Source organism: Merops nubicus, unplaced genomic scaffold (genome assembly GCF_000691845.1).
Source record: "Merops nubicus isolate BGI_N331 unplaced genomic scaffold, ASM69184v1 scaffold49180, whole genome shotgun sequence".
Lineage (NCBI taxonomy): Eukaryota > Metazoa > Chordata > Aves > Coraciiformes > Meropidae > Merops > Merops nubicus.
In genome coordinates this window covers 15,762-30,892 of record NW_008581815.1, presented here as the reverse complement: position 1 = coordinate 30,892, position 15,131 = coordinate 15,762, and the positions used below count along the sequence as shown (strand labels likewise).

Here is a 15,131-nt window from a genome sequence, read left to right as displayed (position 1 = left end):
AGCAGAATCTTAACTGTCGGTGCAGATCAAAGGTGTGAATGATTCCTATCAGCTACATAGTAGATTCGGAAAGAACTCAGGCTGCCCTCTACCGCGGAAGAAAGAAGCCCACCTGGGAGGGAGACACACTGTTTAGCTTTTTGCTTTCTTTCAGACCTGTCTGCAAGCCTTGAAAAACTTTAATTTTATGGGAAGTTGCTGAAGCCCATTAGCAGTTTTTTAATTTTTTTTTGTCTCTCTGACACTTCTGTTGGAGGTAAGTCCCTGCTACTCAGCTGATAGGCTTGCTTTGTTGTTGACTGGTGTTAAGATCCAAAATGAGTATGGTGGAAGTTAGTATTGAAGAGGTTAAGGAAGTTGTTTAGGCATTGTTTCAGGAAAAGTGTGTTATGTTTCAAATGCAGCCAACATTCATAGGATTGTTCAACTTATCTGTTTGTTTCTAAGTAGATGCACAACCTCTGTGTTTTTCCTTACCCACTGTGTTCTTTCAGTGTTCTTCATGCTGTCAGTGTATGGGTGTCTTTTTGCAGTTGGCATGGAAATCTGGAGGCACAGTGTATTCTTTTAAGTGTGCAGCAATAGTGAATTTGTATTGAGATGCAGCCTAATACCCTACTTGCTGTTCTGATGTTCAGTATGTATTAAATTCAGTATTTTGTGTATTTCAGATGATAAGAAAGATATTGACCATGAAACAGTGGTGGAAGAGCAGATCATTGGAGAGAATTCTCCTCCAGATTACTCAGAGTACATGACAGGAAAGAAACTTCCTCCTGGTGGAATACCTGGCATTGACCTCTCAGACCCCAAACAACTGGCTGAATTTGCTAGGTAAGTAGGAAGAAAGGATCTTTAAACTAAAATTTTTTTTTTTTTTTCACTGATTTAATTATGACACTTAGACAAAATAAATGGTAGATTTAGCATGTCTTGTTGTTCCATTTAATCATCTTCTGTAAAAAGGGACTTAATTCAAACTGGAATAGCTGATAATGCATTAAAATAACTGGGGTTTATATTTGTTAGTGACTCCTTTAATGAATTCTGGTGTTTAGTTCTTGTTGGGTAAGGCAGGACCTAAATACAGTGATAGACTCCATCTTTTACATCACAGTGTCTTTCATGTGAGTACTCTTAGATTTTTCAGCACCAAGGGATGTGGTGAATGAAGTGCTGTATTCAGGTTGTTCAGTGCAAGAAAGCTGGATTACAATATTTAGTTTGTAAAGCCACGTGCTGGCCTTTTTCACCTGCTTCTTACTTAAGCCCTAGCTCTTAAACTTCTTTTTAATGGACTGGTGTCTTGCACTTTCAATTGCCACTGCTAATTGTGGTTTCACAATTGGTAGCTATTCTGCTTGGATTTTCCTCTCCTGAATCGAAATTGTCACTCATTTACACATCAACACACTGGCCTGAGTTAAAAGGTGACTTTTACTTTCAGAGAGAGGTCAAGTGAGGGAAGCTCTGTGCTGTGGGGGGAATGCAGAAACTGTCATGTGTCTCCTCCCCCCTTGCACTGCAGATTGGCATGGAGTGCTCAGTGCAGCTGTTGGCCACCAGACAGTGGGCTACCAAAGAAGTCTGCTTTGGCACTTGGAAGCTGTGACAGTAATGTTGCCAATGCAGTATGTACTTGGTCCCCTTCTTTGTGTGCATGTGCTTGTAATTACCAAAGGCATATACCTCCACTTAGTGCATCAGCAGTGTTACTGCAGCTGTCTCCAAATATCTGAGCTAGCTTCCTGCAGCAGCTATAATATTATTTTCCCATGTTTGAAAGCAAAACTTTGTATGTATGAAGTTACACTTATTTTGATTTTGTTACCACCAGGCTATTCTTCAGCACAACTCTGACACACAGCGTGGGCAGATGGTCAGATGTTGTTACTCTTACTTCCTGGGTCAGATAGTAGAGGGAGAAGTATGTTTTTGTTTTCTTGTTGGTTGGTTGTTTTTTTACCGCTGGGTTTTTCAGCTAGTTGCTAGACAGACAAGTTCCGGTCTGGCTTCTTGTTTAGTTGGATGTTGGTGTCCAGTGGGTGCAGCTACTCTTCTTTTACCTCTTTTGATTTTGCTGCTTTTCACAAGTTTGTTCTGTTACTCTTCAACGTGTTTGTGTTGGAGGATTGTCAGCACAGCCTCATCCCACAATTATTTTCAGGAAAGCCATTAAATTACAGATTTTTGAAGACTTCTAGTAAGATAACTTTGCAGGCCTTGCTCCCTGCTTCAGGCTATCTGATCTGGAAATTTATAAAAACACATCATGAATAACTGAAAACAGACCTTTATCTAAAGTGGTGGGTGGTTCTAGCTATTTATACTGTTGTTACTTGTTCTACTATTGTTGATCAAAATTATTGTGTTTTCCTCTGAGACCTGCTGACAGGTTAATACAGCTTGTTGTGAAAACACATGTTTAAGTGATACTCGTAGTGTACACAGCATTCTAATTCTAAAATGTTACTCAGACATTTCTGTTCATCATGTGCTTAGAATGGTATTCTCAGTTACTTCAAGACATGCTGAAATCTTTGCTTCTATTAAACACTGAAGTAGTAAATAGCTGTCTTTTGTTAGGAAGTTTAAATAGTTTCTCACAGAATATTCTCCATGCAAATACTGAATACTTTTTTTTCATGACTGCTTGAAATGGTTGCTAGGATTTGGGCCTCTTGAAATGACCAGATTGCTTGCATCAGATCTGTCTGTATTTTTTAATATTGTAAAATGTACTGCATATTTGGGTTTTAGTTCAGTTTTCTGTTGAGAAAATAGTGGTAGTTGACAGTAATTTAAAATTGCTACCTTTTTTTCATTCACGGTAGAATATTCTAGGAAGTCATAGAGCTAGAATTTGTAGCAGATGGAAAGATTGAGTTCTATGTGTACAGTATCTCTTTTCTGCTAATGTATTGGTGTACAGCAGAAAAAATGTAATCCCTTTTAGTCCTAAGAAAAATACATTGTGGCAGAGTAAGCAACCTGGGGGGACACCACCTTTAGCAACATCCCCAAATTGCTCAAAACCTATGAAGAATTGTTCCTGTAGCTTAATTGTAGATAAATGAAAACTTGAAGCATCTTCTCTTTTAAGAAAGGTTTTTTTATTTCTTAGTCAGAATCAATGACTGTCGAATTTTTACTCTTGCCTTAAAAAACAAACCAAAAAAAACCAAAAAAAACCCCAAACAAACAAACAAAACAAAACAAAAAAACCAAAAGCACTCTGCTAGTTCCATGTTAGATCTTAAGTGATTGTATAGCTGAGACTGAAGAATATGGGTGTATTAGAATTTGAATATCACTTATTAAGGTCTTGGCCCTCTTGCCGTGATGCAGGGGCGAACTTCTTTTAGCTAGTAGTGTGAATTCAAACACTGATTTCTACAAATGTGTTTTTATACTGATCAATTGCCTTGTTGATCTAGATGGCTTGTGTGCAGTATTACTGGAAGAAAAATATACTGGAATTGGATTTGGAGGTCCTGGGGAATACAGCTGTTCATGCTAAAAGAATGTGTTTATTTAGTGTAAAGTTCTTTGAAAGCTTCAAGCATTGCGGGTTGCTTTACAGTTAAGAATTTTGAAATTCTCAGTAGCTGTACTCTGAAAACTTTGAGCAGCACATGAATTTGAAACTGCTACTTCTTAAAGTGGCTTCACATGCTGTGAGTAAGGTTTTGGATAACAAATTTATGTTCTGATGACTTGAAAAAATGCATGGTCCACGTGCAAGGAAGCATGAACTGGCTAGTAAAATTGTATGCTAAGTGTATTTTGTGCAGTTGAGAGCAAGTTATTTTATATTGCTTTCCTGTTTTCATTAAAGTAGTTGTAAGAATTTCACTTTATGCTTGTAGAAATGAGCTACTCAAAACCAAGCTGGTTGCACTGTTTGTAACCATGCAGCTTGTCTTGATTTAGGCTAAATTGACTGAGATATTTGCATTGATTCTTAGGAATAAAGTTCTGAGGTTAAGTTTAAATGGGCAATGTTTAAATTCTAGCAGTAGCAGCTGTCAGGCAAGGTTCTTGAGTTCTGATCATGGTCTGGTTAGCAAGAGTTAATGTAGGAATGTACTTGATGATTGGAAGTCCTCTGTAGCTCTGCAACCCTTAAAACAAAACCCAGAAGAAACAAGCAAAAAACCTAAAACTGTGGTAATTCAGCGTCTACAAGGGGCACCACTGCTGCTCAGCAGCTAGGTGGCACTAGGAGAGCGAGCAGTTGAACTGTCTCTTGTGATATAGTTGTCTTTCACTTCTTTTTTTAGTCCATTTGTCATTGAGTCATGTATCAGGAATCTATCCTTTAACTGGAACTCCTGTGGAGGCTTTGATACATTAAAACTATTGAAAACACTGTGAATAAACAAGTTGTGTCAGGACATTAGGGTGTGCTCAGTAATGCATAGATGAATAACAATAAATTATATCTGGTTGGGCAATTTATTGCCTTTTACCAAGTATTCTTATTCTATTGTAGGACTCGTGCATTGTCTATAGTATGCTTTAAAAACGCAATTAAAAAAAAAATTGATTTCTCTTAGGCAGTCATATCAGAATGTGAAACCTTAGTTGTGGATGGTCTGCGCAGAAAGAAATCTAATAAATACCATGTTCCTATTTGATGTGTTTGACTAAGACACTGGAAATCCTTTCAAGTGAGATAATATGTTTCATCTAAGTCTAAACTGATTACAAGTAATTCTGTAGTTGGAAGTCATAGCTGGTTGGTAATAAAAGCTTGGGGAAGTAGCAGACATATTTCTAGTTGGTCCATATGGCAAATTCCCTCAAACAAAGCCACTAAAATGAAATCCCTGATTGCCTGCTCCATCCCTCTTACCTTCCAGTCAGATACATGACTGAACTGGTGAAAGACAACAGTAAAACTAAGAAGTAAAAGGGGAATATCCTGTGGCTGGGAAGCTGGCACAGTGATGGTCCTAGTGATAAAAACTTCACTCTGCCTGGCTTCTTCTCTTGCTCTGCTTAGTACTTTTTCTGAAGGAGAGCCATTGTGAGGACTGCCCTTCTTTTCCATCCACTTTGCAAAACAGATAGAAAACAAAGGAGAGGAAACAGCATTAGAGTGTGGAACTGGATACCCTGCTTAAAAGTGACAAAGCATTCTAGTCACTTAGATTTATGATTTAAGCCTCTTTATAAGGTCTATGCTTTTATATTGGTTTTATTCTTGTTACAGAGAAGCTTAAAGGGCAGTGATCCGATAGTTGCTTTACCCAAAGTGTTCTAGGGGAGGGGAAATGCCTTGCTCTGTACCAAACTGCAAAGGTCACTATCTGTTTACACATCTGAAATTCTCCACAACGGGAACAAACCTAGTAATTATTTTTGACAGAATCTTGGTGTGACAGAGAACTTATTTTGATGAGATTTCCCTACCTAAATGACTGAAGCATGGTACGATTCTGGCTGTGGGCTTTGTGGCTCTATGGACAGATTCCTAGGACGCCTTGCACCACTCCCCTTTTGTCTATTTATCCAAAAGCCAGTCTAGCCAGTTTCAGGAGTTCTCCAGCACAAATGAGTTCTTGTAGCAGTGTAGGGCCGTGACGCTCATGTTACTTACGCCTCAGCAGGGCAATACAAGGGGAATGACAGAGTGACTGAACAGATTAGGAGTGTCAGTGAGACTGCTGATAGAGAATATTTGCCTCATAACTATTCTTAGAGATGTGCTTATCGGCATGGATGAACATCACAGCTAGTCATCAGGGACCTCTAGGATGTGTCAGAGGAGTTGCTTGAGAGAGAGTAATGCTATTTAGGTTAGATTTTTGCATACAGGGAGAAGAAAGGATGTGGGAGTACAGAAATTTATCAGAGTGATGAAGAATGGAACAAGGGGGAAGTTTTGATAATGGTATTTATTTGTTTTTTGACTTCTGAATTTCCATTGTTCCTAGCCTTAACACTTCCTGTGGCTGACTTTTATAACTGAGTCTATCTACAACACAATAAGTTGTGGAGAATGACAGAGGTTTGGGGTGTGGATTGGTTCTGTCAAGGTACAGTTCTTTCAGTTAGTTCGGCTGGGTGGATGAAAGGAGGTGTTCAGCTCTTACTTTTTGATATTTTGCACAGTGACAGAGTTGCTTGCTTTATTTTGAGGATCTGAGTGGTTTAATATCTGTAATTTCACTCAGCCTTTTTTGTGCATGGGTAAGAGAGTGTGCTTTTATGGATTTCATTCTGTGAAGCTATTGGGTTGCACACCTTCCTGCTTCCTCTGCTGTCCCCATTCCGTCCCTCTGCCCTCCCAGTACAAGTTAACAGACTTAGCCTTTAGTCACAGTGTCCCAGTGCCTTGATCCAAAAGGTATGCTTGGTAGTCTTGCAGCTAGTCTGCAGTTGCTACTACAAGGCATAGCTCATATAAATTCACTGCAGAAATGAAAATTCTGGTCTTGCCATGTAAATTGACTTTGTGAAGGCAACCATTTCAAAAGTTCCACCCAGGCATTAATGTGTGTGTCTGTAATGGTTTTAAATAGTTGTATGAGTTCTGTTTCTCATTAATGTTTCAGGCTGAGGAAGCTTGGATGGAGCTGGTAGAGATGCTCTACTGAGTGGGAGCCAAGAGTCTTAACTACCAGCTGAGAGCTACCTGCAACAGTGTAACTTAAGGTCAACGGCCCAAGTTCTAGTCTGGTCTCCTTTTGCAGAAAGTTAGTTTTAAAGTAAGACCAAAATATTAGAGACATAATAAGGAGAATCCATGCAAAGGATAGTTGAAAGCTTTCTGAGGGGTACTGTAAGACAGCTTTTGTGTGTGTGATTTCCTGTAGCCTCAGTGCCTGTCGTACTACCAGTCTGGAACTAGTCTAGTCACTAGAGATCGTACTCAGTCAGTTAATCCCAATCACTTGTTTGGATTTAGGTATTTAATACTTTACTCAAAGAGGCTACGTAAACTAAACACAGCACAATCATTCTGTGCCCCAGTTGGATTATATAAATGGAAACTCGTCAATAAAGTCATCTAAGTTGGTCTGTAATCTTGGAAAAAGAAAAGTTATCAGGAAAATTATCTGTTCCTGTACATCAGCCTCTGCTATCTTAAAGTTTGCTGTGTTCAGGATGCTTCTGCTCATAAATTGATGAGATGTTCAGGTATGCTGCTGACGATGGTGCAAGAGGAGCTTTGTCAACATAAATACCTCATACTCTTCTAGGAGCTACTCGTATCTGTAAATGAGTGGATCGTTGGATATGATGCTCTCTAGCTTCCATCTCTTTGTCATGTCTGTATTTTTAACCCTGCAGGAGACTGCAGTGTTCTTCAGTGAATGCTGCATCCATATTCAGTGTAGTTTGGAGGTGCTGAGACAACCATTTTGCAAGTTTCCACTTAGAGAAAAACACACACAAATCCTTGGGGTTTTGTGCTTGTGAAGTAGGTAACTGTTGAGTGCTTTAGTCTGTACATGCTCACTTGAACTGTGCTGCAACTAGTGCTGAGAGGAGTCAGGTTGTTGAGGGGCAAATGAGAGCCCACAGAGCCATAGGAGTCATCATATATGACTCCACTGGCAGTTGTAAGGTGATTTTTCCTGGATCCAGTCATCAGGACTTCTTGGGGAGGTTTTTCACTGCTCTTGCCTTAATTCAGCTTCACAAGGCCTGTTGCTGTTGCCTCCCACCTGACCACAGGGAGGAGACAGGCTAAACAGCAGATTTTGGCTGCATAGGAATGTGACAGTACCAGAGAAGACTGGACCCTGCCCACAGAGAAACAAATGCTTATGTGGTCAAATTGGAGGGATTTTAGCTTATTTTCTCTACAGCTCTTGGGAACTGCTTTGAATGTTTTGAAGTTGCTGTTTGGTCAGTCTCAGATCAGTTATTAAAAATACATGTGAAAAAAACCATGTATGCACTACTTGGAAATTTCTTCTACAGCCCAGTTCTTCCATATGTTTCCAGCAATTGAATTCCTGTGGGGATTAAAAATGTCCTGGCTAGCAACAGAGTCTTCTCCTTGATGTTAAGAATAGTGATTCTGATTTTTTTTCTCTTCTAATAGAATAAATTTCTAAATTCTAATACTTTTGCTAAATTTGAGCCGCTCGCCTGTGTTTAATGAAGTCTAGAGAGAACACCAGAAAAACTTTAGTTTAATTTATAGATATTCAGCAATCTTGCATACAGAACTATCGTGTACTGTACCAAGAAAATTTGTTTAAGGACTCACTTAAACAGACTAACTCCCCTTATACTGCAAGGTTTTGGAGTGTGCAGAACCTCATTACGCAGCTGTCTGAGTTGGATTTATTTATTTATACCTGCCTACCTCCACCATGAAGTGGAGATAAGCCATTTCTTTTTTATTTTTTTTGAAGACAGCACTAAAGGCTTGAAAAATAAAGATAGATAAAAGTGCAGTGCACTTATCCAGAATAGTGTCTACACAGCTGACTCTTCTCTGACTTTCAGACAGCTGGTTGTTAAAACAGGACTGTTCTAACATTGTTTTCTTCAGGGATTCTTACTGTATTTGGAACACCTAGCACACAAGCAATTGTTTTCTGGGCTCTTTACATAGTCAGTGGAGACCAGCGGCACCCATAAAGCAGTGGTGAAAATCCGTATCAGCAACCAAGAGCAAATAATGATTGCTTGTCAGTTGCCAAGAGCAGAATCTGTGGATGCTATTATGTTCTGTTACTGTAATGGTCTACAAGAAAGACGCTGAGGTTCTGGAGTGTGCCCAGCAAAGGGCAATGAAACTGGTGAAGGGTCTAGAGAACAAGCCTTAAGAGGACCATCTGAGGGAACTGCGGTTGTTTAGATTGGAGAAAAGGAGGCTCAGGGGAGACCTCGCTCTCTACAGCTACCTGCAAAGAACTTGTAGCATGGTGCGGGTCGTTCCCTTCTCTCAAGTCACAAGTGATAGGACAAGAGGAAATGGCCTCAAGTTGCACTAGGGAAGGTTTAGGTTGGATATTAGGAAAAACTTCCCTGAAAGGGTTGTTAGGCCTTGGAACAGGCTGACGAAGGAAGAGTGATAGAGTCTCGCCATCTCTGGAGGTATTTAAAAGACATGTAGATGAGGTGCTTAGGGACACAGTTTAGTGGTGGACTTGGTAGTGTTAGGGTAATAGTTGGACTCCATGACCTTAAAGGTCTTTTCCAACTGTTAATGGTTCTATGTCTGTATTATCTATGTAGATTCCACAATCCTCCTGCCTGCCTTGGTTCTGTAGAGTTTTCTTCTGAAGGCTTGTGTAGTGAAATCACTGAAGAATGATGGAGGCTACTTTGTCCTTCATGTCCTGGTGCAGGGATGGAGAGGAAGTGATGATAAATAGGCCTTGTGGGTACTGGCACAACAGAAATGGCATTTTCAAATAAAAGTTCCTAGCTACAATTGCAGAAAAAAAAAAAAAACTGTTTCTCAGAAAAACCCTGTTTTTCCACAAGCTCAAAGGACTAGGAAGGTACAGTTCTGTGTCTTATTCTGCTTTTGAGAGGGCCTTCTGGAAAAGCAGAACTTTAAAAATGCCAAACCATGCTGTTAGTATTATTATGATGGGTTTGAAAATAATAAACTGGGTACTACTGATGAAAGTAATACTGTTGAATAAATGTGCACGTTATGGAGACAATTTTGGGAGAGCTGTGTGCTAATGTTTTTCCGCTAATGTCTCTGTGTGTTTTTGTTTTATCTTTAAGAATGAAACCACGAAAAATTAAAGAAGATGATGCTCCACGAACGATAGCTTGTCCTCACAAAGTAAGTGAAGCACTTGGCTTCAGAGTAGGTAGTAATTTGTAGATCAGAGTTTTGTATTGATGTTTTCTCTTAAGAATGTATAACTAAAATATCTTACTACTAATAGACTACACTCAGTTAACTGTATTTTAGTTATTATTCTTTAGAGGCTTCCTTAAAAATCTTTCACTCAATAATATATTATTCCCATTCCTTGTCTTAAGGTTAGTGCATCCCTAATCTTCTGGTAACCATGATGCACAGTCCCTAACATGCTGGTTTTACTGTTGTGATTTCCTGCCACCCAAGAATACATACTTGAAAGAATGTTCTGAAAGCTGTTCAAAGTACGTTCCTAAGATCTCTATATCCTCTGCTTGGAAACTTTGACAGATTGGGAGTCTAGATCAGGAATCAGCAATTTACGGTGCAGATGCCAAAGTCAGCACTATTGGAAGGCTTTGAATTCCATTCCACAGAGCTGGAAGGTGCATCGTCTTGAAAAGAGAGGCATTTTGGAGAGATGATTCTGACCCACTGTTAATGGGGAAGACTCTGTCTTGAATAAATGTTGCCAGTCACCTAGATTGGTAGCATCCAGCTTTACTGCATTATCCAGCTTTTGTAGAGCTTCTGTTAGCTGACTTTGTAATGAAGAATGACAAATACAATCTTGCTGACTTCTGGTCTAGATCAGTGTGAGCCTAAGCAAATAGTCAGGGCAGATAGCTAATAGCACACAGTAGAGAGCGTGGATAGGCGGCTTCCTGACAGCCATAGTCCTGGATTCCTTTCTGTGCTTATATTGATTTCCAGTTCTTCACGTTCTACAGATGTCATGTTTTTATTGTAGTATAGTAGGTGGAGTTACAGGAACAGTTACTCTTTAAAATACCGAGGAATGCTGCCTTCATTTCTTTGATTTACTTTTCCATAGCCTCAACTTCATCTGAACAAGGGGTGGGGGAAAAAAGAATATTCTGTCCTTCCATTTTCTCTCTTCTAATGTTTCTAGGCTTTGTGCATTTATGGCTTCAGTTTAAAAAAGAAAACTATTGTAGAAGACATAACTGCTTGTATTAGAGGCAAGTAGGGACTTTCAAATAAATGCAAAAAAAGTTGATGGTATGTTTATTTTGGTGATGCTTTGCCTCACTCAGTTTTGTTACTTGCAGTGAATGGTGGCACAACGCTTCTTAATTAGCCGAAGAAATTCTAGTGCCTGGAGAGAAAACTCTTCCAGAACGTGGTGTTTCACCCTTTTTTAGGAAATAAGGCATATTTAAATATGGTGGTTATTTTTGGGGGGCGGAGGGCAGGAAATCCAGAGAGAAAGGCTACAGAATTTAAGATTAGCAGTTTAATGTTCCTTTAGTTTCTGATGTTGAATGTTAGGCCTCATAACATTCTGATGTTGGTAGACTAGTTTTTTGTAAGCTTAAACAGAATCACTTGGAATACAGATAGAATTTACAGTTGTTAATAGTACTTTACTGAGGGATTTTGAACCTTGAGGAAGACATAAAACATTATAGATGTCTGTTGATTGTCACTAAATGTGAAATAAGGTATAGAAAGATTAGGTAAAGAGAGCCCTAGATCACTGCTGGCTTAAGTGTACTCTGGAATTAAGTGTACACTGGAATCACAAGTAGCATTTCTGTGTTGATGCAGTATGGATCACAGATTAAGACTCCTGATGCTCTACCTGAGTTAATGTATCTTTTATTTTTAGGTTGAGTTGGCTCTAACTCTGAGATTCGCTTACTTTTCAGTTGCCCAGTATCACTTTGTAGGCAGGAGCTGTAGAAGCAGTGGCAATCTCTTTATACCTCAAGGTGGTAGCGATCAACATGCTGCCACCAGTTTGGGCAAGGTAGTTTCTGTAAGCTCTTAATGTGCTGGAGACTCTCTTGCTCCATTTCTTCTCAGGTATGAGAAGGTCAGAGAAGGAAGGGGACAGAGTGGTGGGAGATGGAGTGGTGCACATACAAATTGGTGCTAGAGAACAGTCTGTGGTGTGTTTCAGACTGTATTGTAGTACTGCAGTACTTGGGACATAGCACGTTGGAGGATATACCATAGGTATCCATGGACTGTTGTTCTGTCTTTCACAGGTTTTTTTTTTTTTTCCAGTGAAACTATAAGTGCTTTTATTTGGTTTATTCATTTGCTTCTGTAAGAGCTGCATCTTCATGACACTGTCCTATTATTCATTTGACTGCGCATGGTTCATAATACTAAGTGAGGAAAGAGTTTGGGTTCTTTTTTGTTGTTGTTTATCATTATGTGCTTTCTTTTTTCTTTTTGTGTCAGCTTTTCAAAGGATTAGTTTTCTTGGTATTGCTTTTTAAAAAAAATAAATCTAAGGTTGTCTCCTTGTCAGGGCCAACTATTAAGAAAGTATTCAGGATATAAAAGCATTTTTAAATGCTTGTACTGTAGCAGATAAACCTTCTTTATCAGCGCTAGCTTGCTTACTAATTGAGTTTCACTGTTCTTTTTAAGGGCTGCACAAAGATGTTCAGGGACAACTCTGCCATGAGGAAGCATCTGCACACTCATGGCCCCCGAGTACATGTATGTGCAGAATGTGGCAAGGCCTTTGTGGAGAGCTCAAAACTAAAGCGGCACCAGCTAGTTCATACCGGAGAGAAACCCTTTCAGGTACGGTGCACCTCCAGACATCAGTACCACAGTGTGGTTGCTGAACACCTGTAGGCTGGAACTAACCCAGCTTCCTGTGACTTTGGGGATTCTGTTTCTTCTAAAATAAGACGAGGCACTTAAGGGGAAGTTCCCTTGAGCTGGTTAGGCTATCATTTAACTGTTTCCATGGTCTTCTGTTAGAAGTCAGCAAATCGTATGTACATAGGAGATAGTTTGCAAAGTATGGTGTAAAGTTACCCACTTCAGAAGTGAAGCCTACAGTTACTATTGAATGAGGAAAGTGTCTCTTTCTACTCGTGATCTTTTCAGCTTAGCACTTGCAGACCACTGAGATTCAGAGCTGTTTTCTCAGTTAACTCATGATACTAATTTCCAGTAGCGCATGTTAATCAGTTTTCAACAAAATTATCGTAGTCACTGAATCTCTTTCTGTGCATATCAAGTCATGTGAGCTTCTGCCACCAGAAGTCCCCTGCCTACTTCATGACAACTCTTTATGAATCTTCAGAGTTATTCATAGTTTTTGAGTATGTGTCCTCCAGTATGCGTTTTAAGATACGCTATTTTTTTGTCGATTTCTTTTTTTCTTAATTATTGCAGAAACTTGATTTGCAGTCATCAGACATTCACTTAAATGTGTGTGCTGGAGCTGCTGTGTGTTAAATAAAATTATTTACTGCTGAACATGCTGCCACATATTACAAGCCGATCTTAAAATTAAAGCTGGCAAAATGAGCAAATCTTTACAAACTATCACTGAAAGGGGGAAATCCTTATGTGAAGTGCGTTCTAATACAGGATAGCAAAATACTGTTTCAAACGCAGAGAAAGTGTTTTTGGTGAAAGCATTTGCTTGCAAGCTACACGTTATTTCCCTCTTTGAGAACAGATACACTACTGTGGTAAAACGACCCAAAGCATTTGTTTCACTCTTTGCTGTGGTTCAGAAGTGATGCTCACAGCCTCACCTACAGTAATCTTCAGCACCTGGCTTCACGCTTGCACAGTCTAGCGATTTAAAGGAGACTCTTCTAATCAACGATTGAAGGGAGTACTGTTTTGTTAGCTAATAGAGCATGTCTTTTCCTTTCAACAGTGTACGTTTGAAGGCTGTGGGAAGCGTTTTTCACTGGACTTCAATTTACGCACGCACGTGCGAATTCACACTGGTGACAGGCCCTACGTCTGCCCTTTCGACGGCTGCAATAAGAAGTTTGCGCAATCAACTAACCTGAAATCTCACATCTTAACACACGCTAAGGCCAAAAACAACCAGTGAAAGCTGGAGGAAAAAATTCTGGGACTCAAAGCATCTTACAGGAATATGAATTGGAAATAAATATGCCTCCCCTTTGTATATTGTTTCTAGGAAAGAATTTTAAAAAAAAGAACCCTACAAACCTAAAGGACGTGTTTTGATAAGTAGTAAATAAAAAGGAAAAACACACAAAAAAACTTTAAGGTGACGTTGCTAAGATGCTCTACCTTGCTCTGTAACCCCGTTTCAAGAACATGGTGTTTTGTAAAGTGTGGCCCTGGCTGGAGGGGTCAATTCACGAACTTGCGTCAAAACAGACAATTCTTTATACAACGATGCTAAAATGGGACTTCTTTTCACGTTCTTATAAATATGAAGCTCACCTGTTGCTTACGATTTTTTTAATTTTGTATTCCAAGTGTGCATATTGTACACTTTTTGGGGATATGCGTAGTAATGCTATGTGTGATTTTTCTGGAGGTTGAGAACTTGCTTGCGGTAGATTTTCTTTAAAAGAATGGGCAGTTACATGCATACTTCAAAAGTATTTTCCTGTAAAGAAAAAAAGTTATCTAGGTTTTGTTTGCTATCTTAATTTTGGTTGTATTCTTTGATGTTAACACATTTTGTATAATTGTATCGTATAGCTGTAATGAAATCATGTAGTATCAAATATTAGATGTGATTTAATAGTGTTAATCAATTTAAACCCATTTTAGTCACTTTTTTTGGAGAAATACTGCCAGATGCTGATGTTCAGTGTAATTTCTTTGCCTGTTCAGTTACGGAAAGTGGTGCTCAGTTGTAGAATGTATTGTACAGGCACTGACCTTTTATTAACACCTGATAATATGTACGTCCCATGTAATAGAAAGGGCAACAATAAAACAGTGCTCCTAAAGAAAGAATATGGCAGAAAATGATCTGTAAGCACAGTCTATTTTCTTTTGTTGTCCAGAGCAGTCCTAGTTCCTCCTGACCTCCCAGAAACTGGGAGCTAAATAAGCTCGAGTTTCCTTTACTTTACATTCAATTACAACAATTTGTGATGAAATTACATAATACCACGTCAGGTGGTATATCCAAACAGAATTGCTGACTCTAATTGTGGTTTGTGGGTGTTTTTTTGAGTTACCTAGACTTCCATTAACTGGAATAATGAATTTGGAGACTTGGCAGTGTAGTGGGGAGTTTTCAGTGTGCCTGGACAGCAAATAGGTAAAACAGTGCAGTAAATAAAGGGCACTTTTGTTTAGGCAAGGTAGGGAATCTTGGAGGTTTGAATGCAATAACAATAGAAAGTGGAGGAATGGTAAGGTTTGAGTGGTTGTACCAGGGAAAAGAGAAAGTTGTCTTTTTTTTTTTTTTTGGCTCACTTGTTTGAGTGTAATGAAAATTCTTGAAACCTCGTTGGACACCTTTTACTTCAAAATAGGAATTAATTGTTTTTAG

The 15,131-nt window shown here is 39.1% G+C and overlaps 1 protein-coding gene across 1 annotated transcript; it reads left to right on the top strand.

Annotated features, from left to right (window-relative positions):
- Positions 1 to 654: 654 nt before the first annotated feature.
- Positions 655 to 14,780, top strand: LOC103768440 (transcriptional repressor protein YY1; the record flags this gene model as incomplete). Its single annotated transcript, XM_008935587.1, has 4 exons — positions 655 to 834; positions 9,712 to 9,772; positions 12,260 to 12,418; positions 13,518 to 14,780. Coding segments are annotated over 4 exons (583 nt in total), but the record flags the coding sequence as incomplete, so codon positions are not given.
- Between the last annotated feature and the right edge of the window lie 351 nt (positions 14,781 to 15,131).